This window comes from Lonchura striata, chromosome 2 (assembly GCF_050655825.1).
Source record: "Lonchura striata isolate lonStrDom1 chromosome 2, ASM5065582v1, whole genome shotgun sequence".
In the NCBI taxonomy this organism is placed as follows: domain Eukaryota; kingdom Metazoa; phylum Chordata; class Aves; order Passeriformes; family Estrildidae; genus Lonchura; species Lonchura striata.
In genome coordinates this window covers 41152452-41176238 of record NC_140704.1, presented here as the reverse complement: position 1 = coordinate 41176238, position 23787 = coordinate 41152452, and the positions used below count along the sequence as shown (strand labels likewise).

At 39.8% G+C, this 23787-nt stretch overlaps 1 protein-coding gene across 2 annotated transcripts in view; it reads right to left on the bottom strand.

Moving 5' to 3' along the window:
- Positions 1-23787, bottom strand: part of TGFBR2 (transforming growth factor beta receptor 2) — a 60327-nt gene that overhangs the window by 25183 nt on the left and 11357 nt on the right. Inside the window, exons 2-3 of one of the 2 annotated variants that reach the window (XM_021525865.4) lie at positions 7629-7800; positions 5798-5988 (exon numbers count right to left, since the gene is read on the bottom strand). In XM_021525865.4, coding sequence (XP_021381540.1) covers positions 5798-5988; positions 7629-7800 — 363 coding nt within the window. Of the gene's footprint in view, positions 1-3606; positions 5775-5797; positions 5989-7628; positions 7801-23787 lie in introns of those variants that run through there. The other variant, XM_085573235.1, reaches the window with a different exon arrangement.

The window sequence follows — 23787 nt, the reverse complement described above, 5'->3', positions numbered from 1 at the left end:
CCTTGGCACACGACTACCTTGGGTATCAGGACTCAAGACTTCTCTGTGATGTCCAGGGAAATTCCCCAGTTACATGTGTTACATGTTGGAAGAGTCATGCATATGCATTTGTCACCTGATGGGAATGGCTGCATCTTAGTCACAGGGGTGGGAGGCAGGCAACTTGATTGCCTCTGGGTGGCTTACTTCAGCAAAAAGGCTGGGCAGCAATGACCTAAAGGATATTTCATCTATTGTAAGCAGAATTTCATTTTTCAACTGATTGCCAAGTATGCTATTCAGCACCCAGGAGGTCTAAGAAACTCTTAAGCTCTAAAACAGAACAAATAATTTGTTGCTGCTTTTATTCCCTCACTGCTGGCTAGAAAATGTAATTCCTTGGATTGCTGGCACAGCACCCATTTGCTTAAACTCTTCCACCCCACTAATGCATTCCCTTCTTATCTCTCCCATTCTAATAGGTCCCTTCACTGTGTGTACATCACATTTCTCTCACACTTTGACTTTTTTAGCTGAGCTTTCCTACTCAGCAATATGAAAGCCAATGTATTTTAACTTTACATGATGTGACTGAGTTTCTGTGATATATGGCTCAGTTACCGAGCTTGGGTGTCTGCTGCTGTTTGCTGGTGGATTTCTGGAACAAATCAATCTTTCCAGTTTCAATATGTTTCAACAGATGCCACACATTAACCACTATTTTTATTCTCAGCCTGAGTTTCACCCCTCCAACCTTTCCCAAAATATTATGTTGCCAGTGTTAGTTACAGTTTGTTTCTGTCTGTAATTATAAAAGTCTCTTCCCTGACAACCTGATAAAAGGTTGGCCATATTCCCATACTTATTAAGCTCTCAAGTGATGCAAATTGTAACAAATATGCCAACCAGACTGGAAGAGCACTGCCTAGTTTGTTTTTACACAAATCTGTAACTGAGCATGGTTATTTTCCTAAGAAGCAAACAATATAAACAATACAGAGCAAAACAAATTTTTGGCTCCTTTAGCCTCTTTTCATTCTATTTTCTTTCTATCCCATTAAGTGAATCAGATGTTCAGCATTACACAGCCTCTCCTTTGGTTACACACAGCTGCAGGCACTGGGTGGGACTCCAGTGCCTACAAACACCTAAGAGGAAACATAGAGAACAAAGCCAATATACAAGCAGTGAGAGGCTCTGTGCAATGTTATGTAATGTTACTGACCTCTTTTATGGGGCAGCTGGAAGACAGTTACCTTCTGAACATGTTAGTTGGATAACAGAAAGAGAGATTAATGAAAGCCTTTGTTAAAATTCTCTTGGAAGCAGTCCAGCTGTAATCATCTCCCTTCTGATGTTCCTTGAGCACTGGACAACTCATCACATAAGCATTTATGGACTGGTGACTGCACACAGATCTTAAGTCTGAGATCCTCCTATGTAGTCAAGTAAAATCACTAACACTTTGACTCTAGTAAGGAGAGGAAGAGGAGAGAAAGAAAGGAAAAGACAGGATCAGCATGTTAGAGGCAAATGAGAGGTATGAATTTAAGGACATTTTAAAACATTATCCATATTTCCTGCAGTCTGGGCACAGGTCAAAGCATCACACAGGCATGCTTGTGGTGGTTCAGGCAACAGAGCAGCACCAGCTCTCCCAGGTAACAACTGTACACAGCGAGCAATCACACCACTTGAAGCACTGCAAATCCACAGGCTGTAATTCGTTCAGGCAAATGACTCAGCCACAATTGATTAATCAAATAGGCATGTCTCTTACACTCTCAATTAGACAACTCTGTAAAACCATGATCAATGTGAAGTTAAAATAACCTGCTAAAAAGCAGCACTACACCCTCCCTTTCTTGATACACTTCCCCAAGTAGCTTCACTATTCTTATAAACTCTTGTTGACCTGCCAGTCATCTCTATAAGTGAGGTTTTGGTATTTCAAGGCAACAGTCTGGAGGGTTCAGAGTTGCTGCTAAAGATTTCTCCCATATCTGGGTGTGGTGGGAATACCCAAATAAATGACTTCATCTTGCAGTAGGTGAGCAGTAAACAGCTACCTAAACAATCCCACAGACACCTTGGTTGCAAGCTGCATGGAGATCTGCATAGCATGGCAAGAGACAGGTGAGGATAAAAAATTATCACCATGTAAGTTATTAGAATGAAACAGCTATAAACAAAACAGAATTGTGTTGAAATCCTGGTTCCAGCTTTTGAGTTCTCTGCACTGTTGCTTGGATTTGAATTTGATTCCCAGGATAACAATTGCATATATATTGACAACAGTATTCAAAGGATTTGTTTTCTTGCTTTGCAGTCTCCACTGCTGGTTTGCATATTGCTGAATGACTGTACTTAAATGAGCTGTACAAGAGGAAGGAGTTGCATGGTACAACAGGTAGGTAGCTCATGCACTAAGTAACATGCAGGAATCCTATCTTCTCGTCTACAATGAGTACCATGTAATTTCTGTCCACAGAGAATAGGTCAGATGTGGGGCTGGAAAGGGCACAGTACTGCTTGGTCCCTTAGGGTAAACAAGGCTTAACTTCAGTCAAAGAATTTGGGACTGTTAATAAAGCCCAGCTTTGTTAGGCAGCCGTCATGCTCGCACTGGCTAATGGCTGGGAGATGTGGTGAAGAGAAAGCTGAGGAACAAAGCAGCCCAAACATCACAGGAGGACTGGGATTGTGCAAAAAACTACAGACAGACCTGATTCATCCCAGCAGATCAAAGCAAAAGAAGGTAAAGCAAGATGCAGAAGATCTGCCAGACACAACCAGACATCAGGGTGCCCTCATAGTCTAGTCCTGCTCTCATTTTTTCCATGACAGAAGGACCAGGCCTGTCTGCCACCTAGTCAACTTCTAGCCACCTAAGACCTTTTATCCCAATTCTGGCTAATCTTTTCCAGTGGTTTTGCTGCCTGGCTTTGCCTTCTGGTAACACTAACATTAGACGTTTGAATAAATAATAATTACAAAACACTGGCATTGAGATTTGCTGTAAGAAGCATTTTTCCACCACAGGGTGTAAGCTGCTTGCCACAATTTTGTTTGGCAAAAAAAGAGAGCAACTAACATATAATAACAATTATATTATATTACAATAATAATAATAATATCAAAATAACAAAATAAACACAGAGTAGTCAGATTTACAATGGTTACCTGTCTCCTGCATGTTATTTCTCCAAGAACTACAGAACATTATTTGGAGTAATTTTGCACTCAGTATTTTCCACCAGCTGCCTGTAGCCTGGAATGCCAGGGATCTGAATCAGGGTCAGGCCCCTGACACAGCAGAACTGCAGGCATATTTAGGCACGTGTTTGACTGTGTCTTGCTTATCTTGCAGATTGGCAATTTAAATTAAAATCCATACAATAAACAGGCATTTTATTTTGATATATCTACTTCAAACATTTCTAAAGTCACTCTTGAATGAGTTACAATGCCTCCAATATCCAAAATCTTTAGATGCTTGTGTCTAAAAATGGAATCAGGAGGTTTGCCCTTCACAGTCAAGACTCATGCAAGCCAATAGTGCTATAAACCAATTTTTCCATAAGCAGTAACAGCTCAGCTGTGAATCACTGGAATTCAGTGACTAACCTTTGGTGGAAATTAGAACTTGTTGCCTTAACCGGGGTTTTCTTTTGTACGTCAGAAACACCAGAAACAAAGTAAATCTGGTCTGTCTTATGTGTGTATACAGGAAGAAGAGGCAAAACACTGTGTAGTCATTTATAGCCATACCTTGAAAGGAAATACAGTGATTAGCAGGTGAAAAATTGCCATTTTTAAAATCTCACTTTCTGCTAATAAATTGTTAAAATCACTGTTTGATCAGACTTTTTTAGAGTGGCTCTCATCTTGCTCTCTAAAACTATAGAATGTGCAAAACCACTGCAAAACAATTCTTGTTCTGGTGTGCAAAAAATGTAGAGAAAAAAAAAAAAACCCTGCAAGAACAATGTACAGAATAGATCTGGATGACAGTCATTCCAAAGGCAAAATTATTACAGGCTATTATCTAGTTGTCTGGAGGAGCCATGGACCAGCTGGCTGTGATGTTCTGCTCAAAGTTAAACACAGACAGGAAACCGCATGTCTGATACTGTAAAAATCGTTTGTCTTCCTGCCATGGCTAACCAGGCAAGCAACCCAAAGGGGCTGTTTTCATTTAAAAGAAACACTAATCCACAACAATAAAAAAGGAATGACAAAGCCTCAATTCTCCCCACTCCTCACTGGAGTTAATGCCTATGTTTGTGAATGAACTGGAAATGTTATGAAGTCTTACATTGCTTTAATTTTTATCTGTAGTTATTCATTTAATACATATGAATGCAGCACATGGTTTTCATGAGTCACCTGAAGTGCTCACAGCACGTGACCTAGTGACCTAGAAGAAAAGGCTTCACTCAGAAGAGTGAAAGGAATTTGGGTAAAAAGACTGGGTTTAAACTTCTACTACTCCTTTAAGGTTGATCTGGAAGTACGAGTAAACTGCAGAGTTAATAGGAATCAAGGCACTTGGTGCTGAATTTCTCGAATGGTTTTCATAACCATACATGCCAAAGACACACATTTATAAGTGATTGCATTCAGCTACATAGCTCCAGGAAAAACAGCTATAATGTTATAACTCATAACAATTTAGCCAAAATCCACAAGGGTGTGGTTCATGTTGTACAAAAACACAAGACAGCTGACACAGAGTAAGATCTCTTCTCTGGGGAGAAGAGAATATTCTGGTCAACAAAACCAAGAAATCTGTTATAATTAGGTCCTGGGTCTACCACTTGTGCTCATATCAATACCAGTATATACTCCAAATCCTTTAAAGATCTTCCAAGTAAGGGTAGGTCACGCAACCACGGATCAGCAGTCAGGTTGTCTGGTTTCAAATCAAGCTTGACGAGGGGATGAGGAGGACAGGGATGAGGGGTGGCAGCAGATATGAACAGTCTGGGACAAGGTAAGCAAAGTCATGCTAGCTTGCTTTTGGCTAATTTGGTGTGGTTTTGTGACCTAAACTAGTTGGCCTTCTTGGAGGCTAGGAAGTGAGAGTTACAATCACTCACATAGTCCTTCACCTTAGTGCAGTCACACACCATGTTTCCCAGAAGTGGAAACAGCATCCCAACCCTTCATTATCTCAGGTAACAAGGGCCTAATTATACCCTTTTCTGAGGAATTTATGGGTGATGAGGATGGGAATGGTGTGCCACACCCCTTTAGAAGTGTGAATACACAAATTTCTCCATAGGAAACCTCACAGGAGACCCTGTGAGAAACCTGACTATGTTTCAGTAAAAGAACTACAGCAGGTAGGACAAAAAAAGCTCACGGAGTGTGTGCACCCATCAGGTTACCAGTAGCACCTCTATAAGCAGATAACACACTACAGCAATACAGCCTTTTAGAAGAGGTAGGACCTTAAAAATGGCATTTGCCTTTAGTTTAGACTTTATAATGTAATTAGCATGTGTTGCATTTTGGTGTCAACAGAACAACTGTAAAGATCTTGCTTTCATCTTCCATCAGCTTCTAAGTGCACTGTCTTGAGCTGAATATCAGACTTACTTCAAAATGAAAACAGCCTGGCAGAAGTATCCTCAGAACACAGAAAAGGTTGAGATTTTGCAAGATTCAAGAAAGACTAAAATAGCACCTGCCATTAGAAGTTCTTCCCCACAAAATGCAACTCCAAAGGACATCCGTATGACACAGTTAATATTAACACAGTTAATATTACTTGCAAGGAATGTAGAAATGCAAGGTAAATTATTAAACCTACCTGATGTAAAAATGAGCATATCATTGCATTCTTCACCTGTGCAGGAACACATGAACATCAATCCCCCATCATCCTTCTTTTCCCTCATCAAACACTGCTCTGATTTATAGTCATCCAAAAAGTGACCATACAGTGTTTCTTCGGGATCGTGGCATATTGTTTCTAATGTCACATTTTCATCATTCTGTCTCCTAGAAATGAAAAGGAGAAAACTGAAATCAAAAAAGGAATATTTTATAAAAGGGAGCAGACAGGACTGCATGTGCCCAAAATTTGCCTCTTTTGAGAACATAAATGACATTTAAAGAGCATCGTATGTTTTTCTCTGTCTTTCCTGAATGAGGCAAATTTGGCATCATCTGGCCTCCTCACATTTGTATAATGGCACAGATATTCCTGCATGATAGTACTCTAAGCTCACAAGAGTACCTCTGAAAATCTCACTTAGAATTATTCAAGCTTATGCTCAATGAACTGCTGTGAACTTCAGAACATACTTTTGGTTTTTGTGGTCACTAACCAGACAATAAAAATCTGTGGGAAATTATGATAAAAACTGAATTATTTCCTCAAAATCAGGGAATTTCTAGTGAGTTGGTCTTTTCATTTTGCTTTTGAAGCCTACAATCAACACAGTTTGTGCACTGAAGGAGTTATATACAAAAAACCCCTCAACCAACCAAAAATACCAGTTATAAAAACTGATGCAAGTTAGAGTTGCCTCACAGTCAGGGAAATATTTACAGCTGATAATCTGGACTATATTCCTGTATTTTGTCCTGGTCCACAGATTGAATTTCAATGACAAAAGACTTGAAGGCAAAAAGCACTTTACAGTTCTCAACTTACTTGCCTTTTGGATAAATGGTCATGAAAAATCCAACACGTATCTTAAATTGTACAACAGCTTCTTTTTATACACTGATGACTTACTAAAGAAGCACAGGAGAAATATGGAAAAGCACACTGGACTGATCCTGAACTGAAATGCCTACTTCCAATTATGCTTAACATCTCAAGTCAATGGACACAACTATTCCCTCAGTACATGAATTAGTTATTCCCCTCTGTAAGTGGTTCTAATTATTTTACTAAATCAGCAGCAATGCTGCAAACACTCAGTTGTGTTCCTTTAGTCCAGTTATTAACTCTTCAAGAGTGTTTGTGGCTTTCTTTTGTAGGATTGGATTCCCATTTATGAAAGAGCAAGAGAAGCCTCAGTTTTTAAACTGGAAAAATTTATTGGCTTAAAGCCAATAAATCGTAAAACAGTATTATAACTCATTTTCATAGACTCTTGATTTCTTTAAACCTAGACAGAGGCTATATAAAAAGCATCATGCCTACATCAAAGCCTCTACCTACAGAGTTTTTTTCCCATTAGGAGGAAGTATTTCTACCTATACATGGCAATAAGCCTCTTGTACTAAATCTACATAATCTAGTCCCCTTGAAACCTGAGAGAGAATCGTCTTTGTTCAGCAACTGTCACTACAATCCTCTCTTGAGCCTCAAATCTGTTTCTACTCTTGAGTGCTGTGAGTGGATACAGCTTAGTGGCTTGCACAAAACCATGCCTCTTTTCCAGTAACAGCTTAAGCAGGAACAGAACTGTTTTAGAAAAAAAAACAAGTCCCCAGAACATTTCATATCAGAATTGTTAACCTCAAGCAACTCCTGGTATGCTGTGCAGAGATATGAGTTGGAAGCAGAAGAGCAAAACCTGGTGAGGTAGCAGGGATATTCTGAATATCAGAGCAATCAAGGAAATTACTAAGCAGTGATGAATGAGGGTGTGGTCCTGTCCCACCTGTATGAAGAAATAACTTACCATATAGCAACACAGACTTCACTACTCTTCTCACAGATAGAAGTGATGTTACAGTTGCTCTTACACTGATGTTGGTTTGAGCAGGTTGTTACTTTAATATCACAAAATTTGCATAGGTTTGGCATTTTCAGTCCACCTTCCTTATTTCTTTCCACAGGTGATGTAAATTCAGCTTAAGAAGAAAAAAAAAAAAAGGAAACTCAATAATGGTAGATGATCAGATTGCATTATTGCTTTTTATGAAGATAAGGTTTTCATCAGCAGCAAACATTTCCTCTTACCTTAAATTAGAAAATTTTTGATCTTTCACAGCTACCAATTTTCTTTACAACAAGGTAAGTGCCACGATGTCAAGACCAGGTTAATCAAAGTGAATTTGAAAAGCAAAATTAATTTCTATTGAATTCAAATGAGCAAAAGTTGCTTCATAATGTGCAGAATCAGGTATTTTCCAAAACCAGTTTACACCAAAATAGCTCCTCTGCACTCACCCATTTGCATTACTCACAGGCAGTGTATCTGTCCCCCGTGCATAACACTGTGTCATGGTCTGTGCCACAGTAACTGCGGGTTCCACACTGTGAATGCACATTAGCTGTGTGACATCATTGTAACATGGATCAGCATGAATTTTGCAATTTTGTCTTTACTAACCTGAGGCATAACCTAGGTGTCATCCCTAATCTAATTACTGTTTACACATAAAAACTACAGAGCAGGAACAGACTTTGAGCTTAAGGTAGATGGTCTGCCAGAGGATGTGGGTGAAACTCGAGCTAGAGATGCAATAGGGCATCTGTGCAGCTCATGTGATCTACTGCAGGAATCTAACTGGGCTAACTGCAGGGGACCTGAACTCAAACTAACTTGCAATGACAGCCTGTCTTGTTGATGCCTACCTTGACCCAACAGATACTTTTCTGCACCCAGAAATTGAATAATTACATGCTTACTGGTTCTGAGTCTCAGTACTTACCATCTGCTTCAGTGTGGCAGCAGTAAGGAAAGAGATATTTTTTGTGCCAGTGTTTGAACTTCAGGAAACATAGGTTATAGGCTTTTCTTTTTAGCTTAAGAACTATTTTTAAAAGACAGTGCAACTACAAAGAACAGAAAATGCTGACACAAAATTCTTTATAAAGCTAAAACGAACATGCAACTATCTGAAGTGGAGCAGACAATCAACAACAGTTTCATTCTGAATCACTTTGCAATGTAATTGGAAAAGTAGGGTGAACCACTTTGAGAAGATATTGGGCTTACATGCAGCACAGCCCTTCTCTTGTAGCCACCTGTGTGTTAAAACTGTGCTCATATTGCTTTCTGTAGCCAAATGCTGCTAGTCAACCCGTAACAGTCAACCAGGGATTTATAATTTCCCCCTCTCTACTCAATTTGCTGAGAAATCAATTTTTTCCTTCTAGAACTTCACTTTTTACTACCATTAGACTGTTTTACTACAGGAAATAAATATACATGATTTTTTCCAGGAGGAAATAAAAGGGCCTCTTGCTAATTTTTTCAATTGAGTTCTGAACCATTGTGAGAGACTGAGAGAAAGGTCTTCTCTCTTCATCCAAACCACACATCTTTCTCATCACTAGCATGCTCTGGTACTGACCTAAGGTTTCTGATCTAACATCCACTATAATCAGTGGCAAAACTTCCAAAAGTTTTATGGTATAGAAGAAGATGCTACTGAGAGGGGTGGTTAGGAAGAGCTCACAGGGTGTGGCAGTGTGTTCCTCCATGCTTTTTGCTTAAGCAAGAGCTAACAGTGAGGGCTGCACCTGGCTTAAAACTGGACTCTGGGAAGACAGATAACAACACAATAGCTGAGGGCCATAAAACTTACTCAGCAGCTGAGGTCTAGTTGAGCATGCGCCAACCAAAATACAGCTGGCATGCAAATACAAGTCAATCACCCTACTCCATAAATAGGGAACAGCCCAGGGTCTGCTGAGCTCTCCTGCACAGCTGTGGGCTGCATGCCAGGATCTCCCCTTGAACAGGGATGCCTCTTGAGGTTGCGAGAATCCTTATTGCATTAAATACTCAGTAAGTGAAAGGGGAGTAAGCATGCTAAAACTTTGAGATAAAGGATTGTTTGTGCACATATAATCCTCTAGACCTAAGTTCCTAGCCTGGAACTAGGTCTGGATCCAGCCACACCTGGAAACCACCTGAGAAAGGGGTTTAGAATGCAAGGGGGTCCTTTCTGAACCTCATGACTCAACATGAAGGGTGTCTCTGACAGTTTTGTCCCACCTTGTCCTCTATGCAGTAAATAACCAAGTGTATGTTACCATCAAAGCTTGTTACAGCACTGTCACGTTTACTATCAAACTTTGTCAAAATAAACATTGCTACTTTTCCAAGGGAAGCGTGTCACCCCATCTGCAACACTGGGAGCTTACACGGATGGAGAATGCTGGCAGTATATTATGGGCTGGCAGAATTTTAAGCCCCAGGTAAACATTTCTTGTTCCTAATTATATGTGTTGCAACAGCTCCCAGTAGCCATGTAGAGGAACAGTGCCTCATTGAAGTAGGTGTGGTAGGAACTCAGAAGGTCCTGAATGGTATTCTATGAAATACATGTCAACGTAATCCTCACTATAGCAAATGGTACATCTCTTCTGGATGGTGCACATCTTATCACATGCTGAAGATAAACTGATAGCTGTCACAATTTATCTAGGTTGCAGTAATGATCAAAACAACCTGATAGTGAGGGACTGTTCCTCTACCCAGAAAAAAAAAACAAAACGCCAATCCATGGTCCTAAAAGCCTGGAATGAAAACAGAGACAAATACTGAGGGAGAAGTGAAGTGACTCACCCAAATGTACACAGGAAACCTTTGACAGGGGTGCCAAGCATCTCACAACTGAGCACAGGGGAAAGGCATCAGCTGCATCTATGCTGCTTTCAGCTCTGAGCTCACATGGCAGATGTGACACAATGGATGCCTTGCCATAAACATGACTGGTTCCCTCCAGTGTCCACAGCACTGGAGCCAAGAACCACATGAAGGTGGGTCCTCAGGTAACTGTTTCAAGCACATTAGATTTGTTGAGAGAAAGGGTTTTGTTCCTATGCCATCCCTGGCTGTGCCAGGTTCTACCAAACCTCACCCACTGGAACAAATGGATGAAAATAAATGTTTGGACCTCTTCCAAGGAGGGATATCCAAACCAAAGTACTTGATTAAAAAAAAAAAAAAAAGGAAAAAAAAAGGAAAAAAAAAGGGAAAAAAAATGTCATCTGGAAAGCAGCAATCCCCTGTAAGGTCACAAACCTTAAGTTTCTAAGGTAGGCATTAGTTTAATCACTAGCAATAGTAGAAAAAGGTTGGCCAGTTAGGACCAGGTAATTTCTGATCAGGTTTAATGACAATCAAAAGCTAATGGTGTTTTGGGACTTCCAGAATTGACTACACTTGTATTTTCTCCCTGAAATTCTTCTAAGAGAGGCTGACAGATCAGTGACTCTTTATTCATGCCTCTGGCAGATCAAAAAACTGTCTAAACTGCCCAGGTGGACAAATTTTATTCCATGCTTGAACATTTGGTTTAAACTGAGACCACAGTTTACTTTCCCTAAGACTGTCATAATGCTCTAGCAGGTGTTGGTCTGCTGTTTGTTATTACTCCTTGGCCTTGTCCACTGTGATAACCCATCTAGTTCCAAACTAAAGCCAAGTTTGACTATTTCTATCTGATGCCAAAACCACACCCTGCAGATGGCCTGAGAGGAAATCTGGAGTTAGATAGGAATGTTGACGTCACTCTTTGATTACAGACTTCTATTAGACTCTGAGAACTTAGAAATCCTGACAAGATGGGTCTTCTTCCAAGTCACATGAACTCACACCTATATTTAATCAACAAAGTCCTGCCTGGAGAATGACAAATTGGTAGGATTCTTCCCTAGGAAAGTGTATTCTCTCATTCCCTGAGGGATTCATAAGCAAGAAGTGGTTCAGGACTAGCAGACTGCAACTCTTGTAGTCACTGAAATGTTCACCTCTAAAAATATTTTACTATCCTGCTGCATACTTCATACCACATGAGCCATCTTCTTAAGATTTCTTCCTGTTAAGAAAACCAAAGTCACTTGAACACTGTGGTCAGAAGCAACCTTTGATTTTGCATGAAAAAAAGTGGATATAATGAAAAAGTTAACAGAAAAATCACAGATTTGCACAGGCAAATGAAGCCATCCTAAAATGTGTGCTTGTCTCCTAAAACTTGAATTTGCCATCCCATGTCTAATGTTAGTTTTCTTATTTTGACTTCTACAGGAAGACTAATTCTAGCTTTCCTTGCTCCTTTGTCCATGGAGAGGGCTCCAAATAAAAGACTGTGGTTTCTTGGCTATGAAACTTTCAGCCAAGCAGTTCAGCAGAGATCAGCCGCTGTAGTTAAAATGTACGGAACATGCAAGCCAACATGTGGGCTGGACATTATGGAAGAGACACTTGAGCAGTCACATTAGAAATGTCCACTCCACGGATTCTGGTGGAGCCAGGCTTGCAGAATATCACTCTCTTCTGTGGTTCACATCTTTATTTATGATTTCTTGGGACATCATAAACAGGGAACCTCACCCAAAGTCTATTGACTTCACTTGAAGTGGTTTGTTTTGCATCTGTTGTCTGTAGATATGTAATTTCTATTGAGGACTAATGTAGTTTACTTTTCTCTTATTTTTAATATCATTACAGAATTCTCATAAGTTAACGACATTAAATAATGCCCAAACTAACATGCTTTCTTTTTGGAAATATCTACACTGCAAAACTTTTTATGTCTTAGGATGCATTTCAGAAATAGCAGCCGATTTCTCTTACTCCTATTTTGTAAAATCCTGTCACAGCATTTCTATTTTCTCATCCAGTGTCTCTGGCACATGTATACTTATAAAACAGTAGGCAGATCCAATTCACCCCCCAAAAAAAAAAAAATGCTGCGAGAGATGTTGGGATGGGAACTCAACTACTCAGCTGTTGTGAGATAATTCCACCTGACAGGAGAGATTTGAAGCTTTGACTCCACTACATAATGGAAATCTGCCAGGAGGACAATGTCTTTATCAGAGACCCTTGAAGCAGGTTGTCCTTGTTCTCCCAAAGAGCACAGCTCCATGACATCATATCCATGTGCTTTTTGGAAAGCACAGTAGCAGCTATGAAGAGCACCCAAACTGTGTCGCCTTCTCATCCAACAGAAAGACATCAAGTTTTGCCAGGAACTGTACTAAACACAGCATGACTTCTGTTTTGACTGCTATCCCCAGCACATGACCTACAGCCCTAGTGGAACTTTGACAGTTATGGAACACTGCCAGATTCATTAAATTTGCCTTACACATATTGATCAATTAATTGCAGGAGTGAGAGTGTCACGGAAAATGCATTACCTGAGTTTTGCTTTCAAGAACCTGGATTTATATCCTGATGGCTACTCTTAAGTACACTGATTGTGACCAGTGTGGTAATACAAGGAAGTGAAGATGGAAACATAATCAATCCTAAAGATAAAAAAATCATGAGTTACAAAATCACAAGACTAGCGAGACAGATCATGGAAATCAAGGAAGGAAAAAAAAAAAAAAACCATAGGCAAAAAAAAAAAATAAAGAAACCCAAAAAGCTAACCCCAAGCAACCAAAAAAACAACTGCTGAGTTCTCCCTTATTTGCCATTGATGGCTGTACTGTACTCTTAGAAGTACGTTTTGAGAAATGTTTTGAAACTTTGGCTGTGAGAAGGAGGGTTGAAATTACCATCTAACTAGAAAAAAAGAGACAATAAAATGAAAATAAATCATTGGGATCCAGAAGATGGATCTTCAAGAAAAATAGCTATATTGTATTAACCATCATAAAATCACAGGAGCTGGCAACACTGAAGATCACCTAGTAACTTCCATCATAACAGGGAGGATATCATAGGATTACTTTGGGGCAACCCTATGAAATATGTATTTTCAGTTTTTCAGTTGCAGCTGCCATTTCTAAGCTTAATGTCATCTGAGCTGAAATTGAGTATCACTCTGGTACACTCCTATTTTCACCATGTGAGTATGAGCTCACAATGTTCACACTGTCTTGGACACGGCTTTGAGTACAATCCTTTATCTCAACCATGAGCTACCCCAGTAGGATTGCCATGGGTACAGGGCTTGTATGATTTTGTGACTGTTTCTATTAAGATTAACAGCAATGATTATCAAGAGCACTGAGCCGGCCTCTGTAAAGCCAAACATGCGCTATCTTTTACGAACAACTAAAATATGTCAGAGGAAAACAGGCTCCATGAATGTTTAACCACCCCTTGGCAGGACTCCAGGAAACCACATTCCTATGGATTGTTTTGCAGAATCTCTCAGCCTTGATCCTTATCATACATAGTCACAGATCACTGACTACCACAGAGCATAACAGCTACCTTAGTCAGTACTTCAAGTTGTGCCTTTAAGTGTACTGATTGCACTTCTGCAAATTTCAGGGGTTCAGCAATGGATAAAAGCCAAAATAACTTCCTGTTTGAACACAGTACTTTGTGAACTACTTGGAGGAGATGCATCTCATGGCTTCCCTCTGTCATGTAAAGGCTTTTTCACAACATATGAAAAAAATGCAAGTCACGCCTATCACACCAAAGAACAATTTGGTGGGGCCCACAGGCTTTTTTGAGGTTTGTGTGACCAGCACTTCAGCCATGAATGAGAAGTCTGCTAGGAAAGAAGGGAGCAGACTAGGTAAGCTATGTTGACCAGCTAGACCTAGCCAAGAGTAGTTTGGCCACCCCCAGCTGAAGGAAGGCCAAGGCAGAAGAAAGGAAAGCCAGAAAGCCACAGATGAACTGCACTGAATTTGGGAAAGCACCATTTCTCACCTACCAGCAGGCAAGGTATAGGGGAAGATACATGCAGAGGGAGAAGACAAAAGGAAAAGGAGCAGGAACTGGAAAACTTCATTTAACTTGCCTCTGCAGTAGAAGTTCCTGGCTTTTAATAGCAAGTGGACCTGGCAAAACTTTGCTGTAGGGATTGCTGCAGGCATTGACACAGACACAGAATCAAATCTGGCAGGAGCTGGGGGAAGGGACACAACCAGAAAAAATAAGAGACAGAACAGCACACTGGAGATCTGAAGATGAAGATAATTTTTATATTTAAAGCATTAAAATACCACTATTTTTATCCACTATTTCCAAAATGAGTGATCATTAGCAGTTTTAATCATGGGCTAGGCTCTTTTCTCTGGTACAGGGCACAGCAGTGCCTCAAACATGCCTAAGAACAGAGCTTGCTGTTGTGACTCTGAGTGACAGCAGTGCAATTGAGAGACTCCAGCTCAGCACTTAAAATAGAAGTGTGAAAGCATTCTGAAAACATTATTGTGATGCCTCAAATAATGAGATAGATTTTCACCTGTGGATCTTTAACTTGTAGTATATTTTCTGGCCATTATTTAGCACTCTGTGGCTTGTGGAAAAAAATAATACTGTCTCCGAGCAAAGAGGCTGAAAAAATCTAAATGATGGCTTCCCATAGGGCACTTAAATGGATATTTCATCTTCTCCTGACTTTAACCCACAGCCTCTCTAACAAAGCTGGTAAACAGCACACAGCACTGGGGAACCATATGTGACATAACACCAAGTTCAATTTATTCAATTATGACTACAGGGTCTAGGATTTTTCCTGCATAATGCATTGAGTTTGGAATTTACTGGAAGTTGTCTTCAGTGGTTAACCCCTCCTGGGACTTCAAATATACAATGGACAACGAACACAGCAATGCTGATCTGGTTCTCAAGATTAGCAAAACCAGCTTTCCTGCTCTGTTGGAATAAGCATGATTCATGGTTCAGAACTGACATTTGCATAACTAACTCTGACCTGTGCACTAAGAAGCATATTCTGCATCTAAACCTCCTTTTGTATTCTCCTCTGCTCAGTGAAAGCTGTCATTACTTCATTTGAAACAGAGCTGAAAGTATAAACACTTCAGCTTTGTACAAATATTATTTTTCCAACTTATATGCTCTGAAAAGAGACAGCAGTCATTCAAGCATAATACAGTTATTTCTGTGATATTTTTTCATTACAGATTGAGTCTCTGTGGAAGACCCCCTAACATTTAGAACATACATAATTAGGAACAATTCTGACTCAGAAAAACACAAATATGCCTCTACTCTCTGCTACAGAACCTTGCCCATGCAAGGTTCCACAAACCCATGCAATTGTACCTTCTGTGTAGCTTGAATGGAGTTTCTGAACCCACTGCATCACTTCCTTCAGCCAGTTAGGAAAGCCTGTTTATAGTAACCTGCTTCTCTCCACTCCTGTTCCCTTAGCAGTCATACCACTGTCTGCCTGCTTCAAAGTATGATAGAGCTCTTAATTCTTCATAATAGCAATGGAGAAGGTGAATCATTTGTCCTGATGGAGGTACATATTGCCTCCAAAACCTTAATTTATATTTCTTCCCCTTATGTCTCTTATGGCAAAAGTAATAAGGAACATCCATCTTAAAGAGCCATTTACCCATTTCAAGGGTCTATTTATTAAACTCCCAGTTTCCAACAGGGAAATTTAGAAGTCCACCCAATACAGGTGGAAGGGAATTTATTTGCTGAAAATGTCACGGCTAAGCTATTTCTATTAGCCATTAAGTATTCCATAGAGACACACCCTGTCACTTCAGTTTATCTGCAAGGCTACTGAATGTGCTCAATGTCACATGCAAACTGAAAATCCCATGAGATCATAAAGGAAATTGATCAAATTCTTAAGGTAACAGTGGTGCTTATTGGGAGGCATCACTTTCTTACTTACAAGCAGTCCTAAATGCCTGTCTTGGGATATCTGCTTAATGCAAAGGCAATCTTGTCTGCCTTTTTAGCTGCATCCTCACTGGACAGGCTACAGGTGGGACGAAAGCAGAGACGTTTTGAAGTCTATGTCTCAGGTCAAGGGACTGCATCTTCTGCTAAAGTTCCAGGCACTAGAATGTATTAGGATCCGTGGTACAGGCAAAGAGGCAAATTTCAAAACTGTTAGGGGCTTCCACTGTACTGTATTGCCAAACCCTGCCATCCTTCCATGGGGAATTGCAGCTGTGGTTCTTCTGATGGACAGAGTTGGTGGCACATTGGTACATTCCCTTACAATGACAACTGTTGTGCTGCCTCTTCAGTGTGACAGCAGAGCTTGCTTTGCAGAGGGAGCCCCTCAACTCCCACAGGACACGGCACCACCAAACACACATAGAAATCAAAAATAGTAACAAAGTTGCTTGGCCAAGCACTCCCTAATGACACTCCTACAGGACTTTACTCTTATTCTGGATAAGGCCTCATCCTGCCTACCTTTCTGGCTACAAGTAACTAAACACTGGCCTGGCATACGCACACCATCACATGAGTTTATTGATGTTAATTAAAGGGGGGGGGAAGTTTTAATGTTGTCATCAAATCCTGCTAGAGCTAAATACTGTTAAGTTTCCTCAATACAGGTTGTATTAGGAACAAGTCTAGTCAGACTCAAAATTGAGACTTACCATGCATAAAGTTGTTGTGGTTTATTCAATTACTTTAAAATCGGCTATAAGTTCAAGAGGTCTGAATTCCATATGTGAAAAAAGCTTTTGTGTCACTTGATTATCTACCTGCAGCATTTTCAGCAGTAATAAGGAAGGCTGGATAGATAGCAGAAAATAATCTCTTCCAAATGCAAAACGGAAATTATTTGAAGACTGCTCTCTGCACTGGCAGCATACAGAAACTCAGATGGCAAAAAGCCAAATTTTTCTGCTGAAACTACAGTTAACTCGCACTAGGTAACCCTTGCTACAGGTAAACTCCTGCAAATGTATATCCTCTACTGCGTTCAAAGGAGCACACTAAGATAACTAAAACATAGATGAAACTATGAAATATAATAACTAGAAGTTGCTGTGGTTTGCCAAGAGTTAATACAGGTGGGCAGATGTTTATTAACACTGTTTGTTCACTCAGGAGACTGGCAGGCACTTCCAAACCCTCTCTGGTCTCAGAGACCTACCTCCAGGAAAGGTTATGAGAATATGTTACTTTGGAGAAAGACTTGCTTGTTTATTAAAGTAGTGAGAATGAAGCACAGACATAAAGACTGACAAATCACACAAAACAGGAAATTCAAAGTTACGTCTGACTCCCACAGGTTCCCTTTGACACAGCCAGGTTGCTTGGTGAATCAGAAAAAGTATCACTCCTGTATTTGCCATTTTATACTTTTAATTCTCATTTTTATTAGCTTTACTAGTATGCCCTAAAAACTTGCCTGGCTGGTTTAGAAGTCAGAAAGCCTTCCCTTTTGAAAGGTTCCTGCCACATGCAGATTTACAGAGCCCTCATCAGATCCCTCCCTTGGAGATGCCATTGCAAAGGCCCACTCACACACACGCCTGACATCTTATTTTTAATGTTCCTTTCTGATGCAAAGAAACAACATATTTTGGGAACAGCATTTGTCTGCCTCATGGAGAAATCCTCAGACCATTTTCAGAAAAATGACAGATTTTTTTCTAAAGCATTGTGTACACAACAGAACTTGCCTTTTTCCCTTTTTTTCCCTTTCTCTCTAGGGAGGCCATAGAGGAATATCTGAACAAAGAATTTTGCAAAAAACATCAGTCATGCTCCCCTGCTCATTATTTGCTCACATCCCTCATTGCACGTTCTCTTGCCTCCCAGAGGAATCAGACCGCACCTTACCACACCTCCCTCCTCCTCCAAAGGGCAGCCTGACCCAGAAGAGCTCTCCAGTCTAGACATCTATCTGACAACACAAACACAATGAAGAATGTGGTATGAGGAGTGGCAACCCACAGCTGGGGTAAGGCAAAACTGCATATTTCAGCTGCAGTAGCAAGGGCAGAGAAAAGCCTCTGTGGATCTATAGCTGAAGCTACTTGTGGGGAAAGGTCAGGCTGCCCAACATGCCAGGGGTATGGGGGACTTGCCTTCTGCTGCTGTCTCCAACCCACAGTCTGCTTTCAAATGTTACATGCCCTGAGACAGATGTCATAGCCCTTCCAGGAGAGGAAACAGGGGCTCTGCAGTTAGTCTTTTCTGCCAGGCATCATCTCTGCAAGGACAGATGGGATTTACTTAGGACTCATCAGCATGGTTTAAGATGCTTTGGGGAGGATTCCAAGGATTGATGTTTCTCCCCAGACATATCTGCAGAAGCACCTCAGGCCTCACAGTTGCTTAAATCCACTGTAAAAGAGGATTCAAGGTTATTTTCATTTTGAAGTATAGAGAAAGGATTTTGGTGTCTCAAGTTAACACTTACAGGAGACATGTGAAAAGACAGGTACTCCTCTCTGTGACTGTTTCTTCAGCAGTACAGAGACCTAACAGATGCCTCCTCTTCCCAGGATGCTGGAACAGTCAGAACAGTCTTGTTTTTAGAATACAATTTTTTCAGGAGGAAGGATATTAAAAAGACAGAGAGTATGTGAAGCACATATGTCCTCTGTCTGACATGAAACATTTGATTTTGCTGCAGTTCTGTAATGTGAACACATAAAATAAAATTCAACCAATCACCCCAATTCTGCTTTGTTTCAGGAGAAAAGTGTGATGAATATCTACCTGAAACTGCCACAAGTCTGGGAAAATACTCTGTAAACCCATAAACAAACTTTACTTTCTGTTCTGAAACTTCTGCTGAACTGCAAATTGTATCTCTGATTTCAAATATCCTGCTTCTGACTACAATTCCTTTCTCTAAACTGGAATCAAGATCCTGTGGACCAAGAAACAAAACTTTAGTCAAACAAAGCCAAACCCAAATAATGGATTTGAGATTAAAAAAAAAAAAAAGTAAATCAAAACCAATTTCAAAGTATAACACAGTAATTGGAATGGGCTGCATCTGTTCAAATATCAGTTTAAGCATCACATTTACAAGTAGGAAATACTTCAGAATTATGAAGAACAAGGTGCAGAAATAGCATGAGTAAGACATAAAAAGATTTTATGTCCAATGGCATGGTTTGGAGCATGTAAATCGCAGGCCTGCCATTCAGTGCTCTAATTTCACCTAGGCAGAGATGTTTGAACAGAAGTTTCTCGCTTTTTCCACGCACAGCTCCATAGTGAACCTCTGCACTGGCCCTTCACAAGTGCACCTTTTGTGTCAGCTGCCATGAGTTAGGGGGTGCTTTGTGCCTCCAACCAGAACCCACATTCTTTAGGTATGATCTCAGCAACCTATACAGGCAGGATTTGAGCTGACAGAGCAAACTGGCTTTGGCCACAGTTCCTGAGGCCACCTTAAACAAGGAACGAGGTCTGCATGGCAAAAGTCTCTACCTGTGCAACAGAAAGCTGTATGTGTGCACACTGGTTGCTGTTGAACTAAACCAGAACTTCTGCGGTATTTTGTAACACTCCAGAAAGTGTGGGGTGAAGCTGCATGCACACAAAGGCTCGCAGCTGCCCAATCAAAATAAGCATTTAAATGGATTAACCAGACAACTGCTCTTTCAAACTTGCAATCGTTACACAGCTACATAAATCAGAGGGATTTATAAATATTTGTTTTTCCATATAAAAGGAGGATATTAGTGGGATTTTTTTAAAGTGTATTCACTGCCACTATCTATCCCTCCCGGCTATTAATGAACAAACAAGAAAACAAAACAAAAACAAGGATGTTATGCATGCAAAAAACTGCAGTAACAATTTTAGACTTGGGGATTTTGGTTTAATAATATAAAAAGACAAATAATATAAAAAGACAAATTACTAATGTAAGCAGCATGAAAGACCTGATTTTATTTAGGCTTTTGAAGACCTCTGAACTTGAGGAATATTTGAGAGAGCTGGAATTTAAGTTAAAGCATATTCCATGACTAGCGGATGCTATTATGGTACTAGTTTACAATATAATCGACTGATTATGATAAGGCAGAATCCTACTCGATTTCATTCTCTAGACCTGAATATAATCCATCCTTCCTAGTCTATTTGAGAAACTGTTTCCAAATAAGAAGACTCAATTAAGAAGTTCACATCCTTAACACACACACACAGAGGGTCCTCTGTCAGCTACTGATGGGCAAACATGTTTATGCGGAAGCTCTGTTCAGAGCTGCTTTTTACTGTGAGAAGCCATTTTCCTTCAGGAAAATGGTGTTTATGAACTATTCTGTCCCCACACAGCAAGTTTAGAATGACAGATTCAGGAAAACAGTATTAAAAAGAAATTATTCTCTTTCATAATCCATCAGCTCAGCTAAAATAGTAAATCAGAGGAAAGTTAGACACAAATGTAATCCCCTAGGAATAGAATCACTTTGAATAGATTTGAAGAAAAATACACATCCTTCTCAAATTCAGTAGCTTGGATGGTTATATTTGTCTCTGTCAAGTTACATGCAAAGAAGCAGAATAATAGAATTCAATACCCTGGGGACATGCTATCTTGATAGATGCATCTAACTGGCACAACTATTAATGGGAATTATATACTGAATATTGAGAAAAGGGCATATGCATAAAGCTACACGCTGATAATGATATTCAATCTTAGGAAAACTTTCTTTTTCAGACTTATGTTGTAAAGATCCTACTGCTGTGGCACACTGTCAGTGAGTTATCAGATTTCTGGGTAAAGAAGTATCTCTCTCAACAAAGCAGCATCTCCTTTGTCTGCCAAAGGTAAATGTGCTAATGTATCCCCCAGGTATTAGCTGTTCCTCATTATGCATTTGCAAGTTACTCCTCCCAGTTACCTCTGAGACTGTGAATCACTAGCTGGCAATACCACCCTGCTGAAATAAGGGCATGAATGATCAGTTCCTTCATTTTAGCTTGAGGTTGAAATTTTACTGGGCTTAAAGGAAAATAAAAGCCATGAGTGAAACCTGCCCATTCTGAAATAAATAGGTGTTTCCCCCTTAAATACCTCTTTTGAAACTTCACGGAAAGGTGAAGATAAGGATCTTTGACATTATTTCTAAATTAAATGTGAAGAGAATTAATTCACTAGATTATAAAACTGAGTATTTTAAGGACATTTGCATCTATATGAGTGCATGGTCCACCCACATTAAAAAAAATTAACCGTGGACACTAAAAGACCTGCATGTAGGAATATAGCACTTCTCATTCCATACAACAACACATTACTCACTGCTTGCAGTACCCAGCCCCCAGCAGGGCTTGCATTACAATGTTAGGGGAGGACATTCCCACATTAGGTGGTGCTCAGCAGGAAGGGACTTGCCAATGTAAAATGTTTAGTCTACCTGCCTGAAGAGTGTGAGGAACTGCAGGCTCTTACACTTCATTTATTATGAGGCAGAATATAATTGCAAATTTGAAATGTACTCATCAAGTTGAATTTCCAGGGTTTTCCTCTCCCAGTTGCTTTATGTAATACTTGTTACTCTAAATCCACTATTTCAGTCCTCCAACTATCTCTTCAGTCATTCTTAAGACGTTAATCTTTCACCAGGACTCCAAGACAGTATATACACTTGCAAGCTTGTTTAAAAGAAACATTGCATAGAAAAGACTAATTTAAGTGTCTATGAAACAATTCCTTCTATTGAAGAGAAAGCTGGGAAGAGATAAGACAGAATCACAAGAGCAAGTGTGCCAAGCAGCAGCTCACAACCTACCACTGCTTCTAAATTTTCATCGACTATCTCAAACTTCATCCAATTATGTCAATCTTTATTTTTTCTAACAACTGAGAACTGTGAAAAGCAATATATAATTACATTTGCTACATTTTTAAATGGTGTAGTTCATTTCTCACACAGCATTATGTTCCTCTGCTACTACATAATGTTCCTGCTACTGCAGGACAGAAGATGTTTATTGTCATATATATGAGTTAAATTTAATAGGATAAGATCTTCACCAGATGCTGTGATTTCTGAGTGTTGCTATGTCAACTTATACTCATTGATGTTTAATATTTTAGAGTCATCAAATGTTTCTGGATCATCCTTAATCTGGAGGGTACTTATTCAACTGTACAAATCAGTAGGAGTCTGCAGGATGTCTAAGGGCTTCTATGAAATGCCTTGATCTTTTTAATCAAATGCCAAGTGGATTAATAATTATGTCATGAAAATACTTTTTCAACAACTGTCATTGAGGAGGCTGTGCATAACATGGTCATAGCAGCTGAGCTACTCGTGTTTAAAACACCACGAGCCAGTTACGTGCTTTGTTATGGTTTCTGGCAAAACTGCTCAGTGACATGGGCAACTCATTCTCTAAATCTGTCACTTCGGCATTTCTCACAAATACTGCACTCATGTAGAACACTGTTTTTAAAAGTGTTCACATAAGGCAAAACAAGCTTTCCCAGCACAGTAATAGCTTAGACTATAACAGAGGAAAGTGTTCCATAGCAATAGAGACATTTTTTTTAATTCCTTGAATGCAAAATTTTATAACTAATGTATATTTGAAATATCCCTGTACAACATTAGTTAGCAGATCAGATTAACTGTTTTGTTACTTTTGGAGATGCTAGTCATAATTCTGAGAGGGATGTGAATGATACCAGCCTGGTGGTGGAAACCTGCTGCAACAAGGATTCAAAAGTTGCACGAGTTCTATGACCCTATGGATGATATTCCCAGTCTGGCCTTCTGAAATTGAAGCCATTCCACCCAGCTAGTTTTGTGAAGCCCTAAATTACGTCGGCATGTGTTTTACAAGCCAAATCCATTCTTAATTTAGAGATTCACACTGAAAAGTCCATCACATGTCTTGGCCCTACTCCAATAATGAAAGTATCCGGTTTGCTAAAACTGCACACCTTGTGTCTGGGGTGGTTTCACTCACCTACAGCTTGCATTTTTCAGAACGAGTGCTTTTTCACCTTTCATAATATCCTCTCCCATAGAGTGTAAAATATCAGCTTAGCACAGCTTAAAACCTTACTTTCCACCAAATAACTGTGGCAAACTTCCACATGAGCACCTACATTTAAGCATTCTGTCAGAGCAGATTTAGCTAGGTTGCACTACCTTAACTGTGCCTTAAAGCAATTTATCCCAGTTAGTGGTGTTTATGTAATTTATGGTAACTTAAGAAGGCATGGCAAAGTGCCTACATATCTGAC